At 36.4% G+C, this 8,883-nt stretch overlaps 1 protein-coding gene across 3 annotated transcripts; it reads right to left on the reverse strand.

The window, feature by feature from the left end:
* Positions 1 to 826: 826 nt before the first annotated feature.
* Positions 827 to 8,675, reverse strand: naif1 (nuclear apoptosis inducing factor 1). Of its 3 annotated transcripts, none has more exons than XR_013800401.1 (4): positions 7,962 to 8,675; positions 6,339 to 6,386; positions 2,049 to 3,136; positions 827 to 1,938 (listed from the first exon to the last, which is right to left on the reverse strand). XR_013800401.1 is itself a non-coding variant. In XM_079636854.1 (3 exons), the coding sequence occupies exons 1-3, from the start codon at positions 8,395 to 8,397 to the stop codon at positions 2,676 to 2,678; spliced, it is 945 nt and encodes a 314-aa protein (XP_079492980.1). In that variant the 5' UTR covers positions 8,398 to 8,675; the 3' UTR covers positions 827 to 2,675. The 3 variants fall into 3 exon arrangements, 1 of the variants encoding a protein (XP_079492980.1); XR_013800402.1 differs by having other exon boundaries at positions 829 to 1,938; positions 2,464 to 3,136; XM_079636854.1 differs by having other exon boundaries at positions 827 to 3,136.
* Between the last annotated feature and the right edge of the window lie 208 nt (positions 8,676 to 8,883).

Below are 8,883 nucleotides of genomic sequence, written 5' to 3' on the forward strand. Positions count from 1 at the left end.
AATGATGAAGCGCCGCCCCCTCTCTCTCTCTCACACACACACACACACTGATTTCTCTCAGGCCAAAACCGTTATAGTCAATATATATTTAAATATAACTTAAATACTTAAAAATATCTAATAATGGTTGTATTGTTCTCCAAATGTAATTTTGTGTTCTTTATAAAATAAATAATCCGTTTAATCGTAATAATAGTACAACTATTTATTCAAATATATATATATATTACTATTTTTAAGGTTTTTAAAAGAAGTCTCTTCTGCTCAAGGCTGCATTTATATGATCAAAAATACAGAAAAAAAAGTATTACAAATATTGTGAAATATTATATCAATTTAAAATAATGGTTTTCTATGTGAATATGTTAAAATTTAACTTATATAAAGTGATCAAAGCTGAATTTTCAGCATTATTACTACAGTCTTCGGTGTCACATGATCCTTCAGAAATCAGTATAATATGATGATTTATTATCAATGTTGGAAACAGTTTAATGGTTTTTTTTTAACCAGTGATACTTTTTTTAGGATTCATAGATTAATTCTATTTAATCTATTTTTAATAAATGCTGTTCTTTTTACACTTTTTATTCATCAAAGAATCCTGAAAAAAAGTATCACGGGTTATAAAAAAAGCACAACTGTTCCCAACATATACATTGATATATATACAGGCCTATATATATATGAGATTTTCCCCTTCCACCTTATACCAAGAAGAACTGAAGAAACCAGGTAATTTCTCCATGTTAATAATATGGAGATGAAATATGAATCAGAAATGTGAAATATGAATCAGATGAAATATGGTGCATTTTGTCTCCCTCTAGCGGCGGTAAAGTAAACTATATGAAAGCTGCATCACAAAGACAGTAATCAGAAAAAACTTTTCCAAACAGCAGTGTGAAAAAAAAAAAGGAAATCATATTATATTGTTAAATTAAGGTAGGGGTCGATTAAAAGTGAAATTAACAACATATTTAAAATAAAAACATAACTGTACATGTGGATCCACTGCAAGGTAAAAATAAATACATAAATGGATCAAGAGTTTCTGTAATGTGAGAGACTGTGTGTGAATGGCTGCAGTGTTTGACTTCACCAGTAAAACAAAGGACAACAGTAAAATGCAATATCAAGATATCATTACTGAGCTCGTAATGACACAAAAAAAGAACTAAAAGTGTAAAATATGCTATCAGACTGCACAAAAAAAGGTACAACAGTTCAACAGACGCATCTGTCTTCACTTCCCTCTGATCACGTGCCATTAAAAAAATATATAACAGCATAAGAATTAAAGACATATTTGAGAATGTCTTTCAATAGTATATATATATATATATAATTTATTGAATACCTCCAAATTATGTATTTTTTGACGCCTTTGACTGTACATTGATATATTGAAAGTAAAGCCTGTCAGACATCTGGACTTTTGATCACAGGTAAATAAAGAGGCTTTAGCATCAATAAAACACAAATGAAGTGGAGTGGAGTGTTTCTTTATTTAACATACATAAATAAAAATGTTATTGTCAAAAGCTAAAGAAACAAAATCCACCACAAAGTCTTCCAAGGCCTTCGGAGCCATTCGATTTTCTACATAAATAGGAGAAACTGTGTTTTCTGTACATTTTGGCGTTTGCATTCAATGCATGCAATGCTTTCGTTCAATTTAGGGTCAGTTAAACAAATTTAATGTTGACAAAAAAAAGTTTTTTGCAGTCTATTTGCTTTTTAAGCAACCAAATGTAAAAATGAAACCCACAAGTTGAAGATAAACTGAAAAGAAGTTTCACTTCAAGCACAAAAATGCTCTTTTTAAAGTAAACCGTATTTGACATTTTTATGGAAGCTTGTTTCCGCCACAGAATAAAACATTTTAAAAGACAATTGTGACTTTTTCTCAGAATTGCATGTTTACATCTCGCAATTCTGACCTTATTTATTATTATTATTATGACTTTATATCACGCAATTGCGACTTTATATCACGCAATTCTGACTTTATATCTCCCAATTGCATGTTATAAAGTCAGAATTGCAAGATATAAACATGCAATTGCGAGAAATAAAGTCATAATTGGGAGATATAAAGTCATAATTGGAGATATAAAGTCATAATTGGGAGATATAAAGTCGCAATTGCGTATTGTGAAGTCAGAATTGTGAGATTAAACTTGCAATTGCGTGAAATAAACTCGCAATTCTGACTTTTTCTCAGAATTGCAAGTTTAATCTCCCAATTCTGACTTTATATCTCCCAATTGCGTGTTATAAAGTCAGAATTGCAAGATATAAAAATGCAATTCTGGAAAAAAAATTCAGAATTACGAGTTTATTTCTTGCAATTGCAAGTTTAATCTCACAAATCTGACTTTATAACACGCAATTCTGATGTAAACTCGCAATTACGAGAGAAAAAAACATCAGAATTGTGAAATAAAAAGTTGCAATTACCTTTACTTTTTGTATTATTCTGTGGCAGAAAACAAGCTTCCATACATTTTAGATTTTGGCCACTTCTTAAAAATGCACGTTAAAGTCCTAATTTGACTTCATGATGTCCCTGAAACGTCCACACACATATATATATACGCAGAAACTCTTTGAGGCACAGTGCTGTACACTACTTTACAGTCTTTTCCAGAGAGATTTCTCATCTCTCATCTCTACTGTCCGTCTTCAGGCTTCGATGGCGGCGCGTTCCCCACTCCTTCTCCACCAGTCTCTGCTGTGTTTGTGCTGCTGGTGTTCTGTAGAAACTTCCTGAGGTCCTTCAGAGCGGGTCTGAACATCTGGATGAGGGCCAGCAGAGCGGCCTGCGTGCCCTCCAGCGCCTGGGCTTGTCTCTCTTGAGCGCAGGCCTGGGCCTCCTGCGAGCGCCGGATCATCTGGAGCAGGTCGTTCTGGTTCTCCAGGTGCTGGGCGATCTCACGCACGTGCAGGTTCGTGACGCGGTGCTCCTGGAGAAGCCTGGCCGAGTTGAGAGCGATTCGGCTCTTCAGTTCCTGAGGTTTGGCGGAGCATTCGGCCTGCGCCGCTAGCATCTCCACCGGCGCCTCTGCGCCGACCGTCACCGGCGTGCAATACTCCACCATGCCTTCCTCCAGCGTGTGGTACGTCGTCTCGTCTGCAGGGGCGTAATCACACACACATCTCAGTCAATATCAAATCAAAACTTTCCTGTAGCTCAGTGGTAAGAGCATTGCGTTCACAACGCAAGGTTGTGGGTTTGATCCCAGGGGATTGCACATACCTATGTATAAATGTATAGGATAATGCAATGTAAGTCGCTTTGGATAAAAGCGTCTGCCAAATGCATAAATGTAAATGTAAATGTAAAACGGACAACTAAGGGTGTGTGTGTAACAATATCGCAACGCAAAAATGCAACAATATGTATCGTGGTGGATGTTGACAATCTGTATTGTGTATAATCAAAACGGACAACTAGGGGTGTAGAAGAAGAAGTTTTATTGATATAGTGCCTTTCCGTAGCTCAAGGTCACTTTACATTGTACATGTAAGGGTTAATGCCCGACGAGGTGTCCATTGTCAGGTATTAATGGACGACGGCCAGGCGTGAACGCACGTCAGACGGTTGCCTCCGCCGAAGTCCATTAAAAGTCCTGTTCTTCGTGATCCCATTTTTTTTACTTTAGCTAGTGTGTAATGTTGCTGTTAAATAATACCTGTACAATTATAAAGCTCAAAGTTCAATGCCAAGCGAGATATTTGATTTAACAGAAGTCCCCTTTCAAAGCCTACAGCGAGCAGTCGGTTCTGACTACATCCTCTACTTCCTGCTTTAATGACGTCACTAGAACAGTTTTTTGACTAACCTCCGCACACAGGAATACACAAAAAAAGGGGGCGTGGTCTTGTTGCGCTCCTACAGAGAAGAGGAGGAGTTGCGTTTGTAGAGTGTGTGTCGCCATGACGCTGTTATTTTCATCCCGGAGTCAAATCACCTTTGTTTGGCCATGTTTACAGTAACACTGAGCGCATGCGTCTCCACGTTACGGTAAGAGGCGTGACCTTTCCGGGCAACGTGCGCTAAGCTGCTGTCCAATCACAACACAGGAACCGCTGGCACAATCAGAACTCGTTACGTATTTCTGAAGGAGGGACTTCATAGAACAAGGAAGTCATCAGCCCGTTTTTAGGACAGTGAAAACAGCGAAGTACAGATAAGTCAATTTTGTGAAAAATAGTTTTTTTACACGCGAAACATGAACATGTTATATTGCACACTTTAAACACAATCAAAGCTTCAAAAACACAGAAAAAACAGGACCTTTAATACCTGACAATGGACACCTCGAAGGGCATTAACCCGCTTATACCATGTTCACTTGCCAAATAACACATTTTTAAAACATTACTTTATATTTTAATTAGTTTTACAATCGAAATCTAACGGTTTTAGAACTCCTTTACTACGTGTCCTACATCACTTTTTAATGGACACCCTGCAGCCAATCAGAATCGAGTATTCACCCAGACCATGGTATAATACAATATATTTACACACACATTACAGTCACATAGGATATTAGTCACATTATCCAAAATACATGATAAATAGATTTTAGCTGAGTCTTGAATGTAACCACAGATGAGATGTTATGAAGTGTACAGGGTAGTGAACTCCATCATTTAGGAGCATGAACACTAAATGACCTTTCACCTACAGTAGACAACCAGACACGAGGGATGGACAATAAACCAAGTTCAGCTGATCTAAGGGACCGGGCAGAGCGGTAAGAGACGAGTAAACATCCCAGCAAGCAATTTTGCATTTAAAAGATGTCTATAGACTAAAACGAGGCTGTCAGTGAAAATTTAATAGACGCTTGCTGGGAATATATCTTGTCACAATATATCGCAATACAAAAATGCAACAATATGTATAATGGATAGTGACAATCTGTATTGTGAATAGTTCACTCAAAATGAAAATTACTGTGTGAGAGTTTTAGTGTCAGTACTACATTAAACTACTATGTTGAATATAATGTATTATGATAATGCAAGGGGGGGACAGTAGAGCGTTGGCGCTTGCAACGCCAAATTCATGGGTTCGATTCCAAGGGAAAGCAAGAACTGATAAGAATGTAAATGTGTACCTTGAACTTGAAATGCAATGTAAGTTGCTTTGGATAAAAGCGTCTGCCAAATGCATAAATGTAACTAGGGGGTGTATGCAACAATATATCGTGTCACAATACATATCGCAATACAAAAATGCAACAATATGTATCGTGGAGGATGTTGACCATTGTATAGTGTATAATGAAAACGGACAACTAGGGGTGTAACAACCCAGCAAGCAATTTTGCGTTTAAATACGTCACAGCCCAGACGTCTATAGACTAAAACAAGGCAAAATTTGGGCTGTCAGTGAAAATTGAATAGACGTCTGAAACATAGCCGCAAGAATAGACTTGTCATCAATTAGATAACAAAGAAATTAAATGAGTGAAGAATTGAAACCAAACACCTTGTACGGTAATCAGTGTTTACTTTGCTTACATGATGGAATATCAAGTTATTTTGGCATAAACGACATGTAACCAAATTCAAGGTTATTTTGTCTAGAAATGTGTAACTCATAGCCGGACTATATCGGGTCTAAAGTTAACCGAGACGCTGAGATGATGGATATTGCTTGCTGGGAATATATCGTGTCACAACATATCGCAATAAAAAACTGCAACAATATGTATCGTGAATAGTTCACCCAAAATGAAAATTACTGTGTGAGAAAAAATGTACGTTTTCAGAGTTTTAGTGTCAGCACTACTATGTTGAATATAATGTATAATAAAGCAATAATGCAAAAAGGTCAGAACGGAGGCTCACTATTGGACAGCATCACACACATGACCAGCGTCTGCCAATAGTGAGCCTCCGTTTTGACGTAAGACCCAGAAGCGCTGCGCTGTTACTCTACGTGAACTCACTCAGAAGAACATCAAGAGTTGAATAAAGTCATTATTTTTGTTTGTTTTTTGCACACAAAAAGTATTCTCGTCGCTTGATAATCTTAAGGTTGAGCCGCTGGAGTCACTCGGACTATTTTAACGATGTCTTTACTAACTTTCTAGACCGGCAAGTTTAAATTACAACAGAAGCCTATGGAGGAGTGAGACATCTCTCAGATTTAATCACTAATATCTTCATTAGTGTCCCGAAGATGACCGAAAGTCTGACGGGGAACAACATGAGGGAGAGTGATTACTGACAGAGTTTACAGTTCTGGGTGAACTAACCCTTCAATATTAAAAACAGAAAATAGATGAAGATCATGTGTAAAACTAAAACCATACCTTCAAGAGTTTTTATCTCACACGCTCCTGCGGCCGCTGGTTGAATGCCTGTGAAAAGACAATCACATTTATACAGCATCCAAATGCATTTCTAAAAGTGTAAACTCAAAATGTGAATATATATTCAACATGTAAATACATTTCAATATATATATATATAAATAACATTTTATTAATAAAATATAGATAGATAGATAGATAGATATAGTTTGAAGATAGATAGATAGATAGATATAGTTTGAAGATAGATAGATAGATAGATATAGTTTGAAGATAGATAGATAGATAGATAGATAGATAGATAGATAGATAGATAGATAGATAGATAGATAGATAGATAGATAGATAGATAGATATAGTTTGAAGATAGATAGATAGATAGATAGATATAGTTTGAAGATAGATAGATAGATATAGTTTGAAGATAGATAGATAGATAGATAGATAGATAGATAGATAGATAGATAGATAGATAGATAGATAGATAGATATAGTTTGAAGATAGATAGATAGATAGATAGATAGATAGATAGATAGATGATAGATAGATAGATAGATAGATAGATAGATAGATAGATAGATAGATAGATAGATAGATAGATAGATAGATAGATAGATAGATAGATAGAAATTAGCCGTCTAATTTGCATAAATTATTCTTGAACTGACCAAGTATTTAAAGGGAGAAGATTACATTAAAACATATATTTTATCACTAGATGTTTAATCCACTATTGTTTTAGAATTGTTCTATAGTCTATACAGTATTTAATGCAATTACACCAGAAGTAACTGTAATTAAATTACAGAAAAATTAGGAGTAAGTATTTAAAGGGAGAAGGTGACATTAAAAAAAAATAATATCAACAATATATGTTAGATTTAGATTTTCAATCCACTATTGTTTTATATAGAATTGTTCTGTAGTCTATAATGGAATGACATCAGAAGAAAATTAATTACACTAATTAATTAGGCTACTTAGTAATGAGTAACACCCAAGACTGCAAATGAGTCCATATTTAATAGATCTTAATTAGATGTCATTTTCATATTAAAGCAACATTTCAGGAAAAATCAAATGTAGAAGTATGATCTATAGTTAAAATCTATTTTTACCTGTAGTTCATGGTTTATATTGTTTTACCAGGGAGAAAATAACAGAAGTAAAGTAAGTAAGTGGCTATTTGCGATTCTACGCAATGAAAGTTTATATATATTCACATTTTAACATAAGGCTATATGTTAAATTATGATGTTTAATCCACTATTGTTTTATATAGAATTTGTCTATAGTCTACAATGCAATGACAGTAACAGTATTTACAGAAAAATTATTACTTAGTAATTAGTAGGCTAACACCCAAGACTGGGAATGAGTCCATGTTTAATTAGATCTTAATTAGATCAACATTTCAATAAAAAAATATGAATAAAAAACAATTGTCTTCATGTACTGTGAATCACTGATCAAGTGGGGAAGTATCTATAGCTCAAATCTATTTTTACCTTCAGTTCGTGGCTTAAAGTGTTTTTACCAGGGTGAAAATAAGGAAAGTAAGTAAGTGGCTGTTTGCGATTCTACGCACTGAAAGTTACGCAGCGGTAACGCTAGTGTCTTACTCTGCGTGAGCGTTACGGTGGCCGAGGAGCTGATGGGCACCGCGATCTCCGCGCCCGCCTCGCTCGCCGGGAGGCTGATGATGGTCGCTTCTCCCAGTAGATTACAGATTCGCTGCTGCATGGAGGTCAGGATCACGGGTACGGAGGTGCAGTCGCCCGTACCCTCCATGGCCGCCCGTGCTTGGGCCACTTTTCTCCGCACCTCCGTCTTGAGATCGGACCATTTCTTCTTGACCTCGGCGAGCTCGCGCTGGCAGGTGCTGACGGCGTTCACGCGTTTCAGAATCTCCATCCACGCGCTGTTCTTAGCGATGTGCGTGACGCCCGCGTTAAAGTGATTCACCAAAACGTGTTTTTGCTTTTCCATCTCCTCCACGATGATCTCCACCTCCCTTTCGGAGAAATTAGTTTTTCTCCTTTTGGCCTGAGATGCCATAATGTTTTTAAATTGGACGCAGGGGGGGCGTTATAAAATTGCGTAGAATACGCAAAAATAGTAAGTTTTTCTCCCGACACAATTGCGCAGCGTAATGGCTTCTTGAATCGACTTCTCTTCCAACAACAACGTTTGCGGCCGCAAATGGCCGAAGTCCCGCCCCTTCGTCGCTTCTTACAATTCCTATTGGTTTAGATTCGCGAGTGACGATGACGAACTTTCTTTTCATTTGTGGAAACTGTGATTAATCAGACCTTACGTTTGCGTGGCTAGACTTATTGTCAGCCAGAAGAGGGAGCTATTTAATAACATACATGTGTATATATATATATATATATCTCATGTGTACAGAATAAAATGTAGAATGTGTGACTCGGTTTAGGAGTGTTATTAGAAAACAGTGTTCTGATTTTTATCAATATAACATTGTAAAACGGGGTATATGAGAGCATGGCTAAAAAAAATAAGTTGACTTATTATTTTAAG

Source organism: Phoxinus phoxinus, assembly GCF_949152265.1.
Source record: "Phoxinus phoxinus genome assembly, chromosome: 15".
NCBI classification, from domain to species: Eukaryota; Metazoa; Chordata; class Actinopteri; order Cypriniformes; family Leuciscidae; genus Phoxinus; species Phoxinus phoxinus.

What these genes read in the sequence shown, in the direction of transcription:
- naif1 (XM_079636854.1), bottom strand. Translation starts at nt 8,397, where the DNA reads ATGGCATCTCAGGCCAAAAGGAGAAAAACTAATTTCTCCGAAAGGGAG. An exon ending in CACCGTAACGCTCACGCAGA is followed by an intron (nt 6,387 to 7,961) that starts GTAAGACACTAG and finishes GTCTTTTCACAG; the next exon opens with GCATTCAACCAGCGGCCGCA. An exon ending in TGAGATAAAAACTCTTGAAG is followed by an intron (nt 3,137 to 6,338) that starts GTATGGTTTTAG and finishes ACGCCCCTGCAG; the next exon opens with ACGAGACGACGTACCACACG.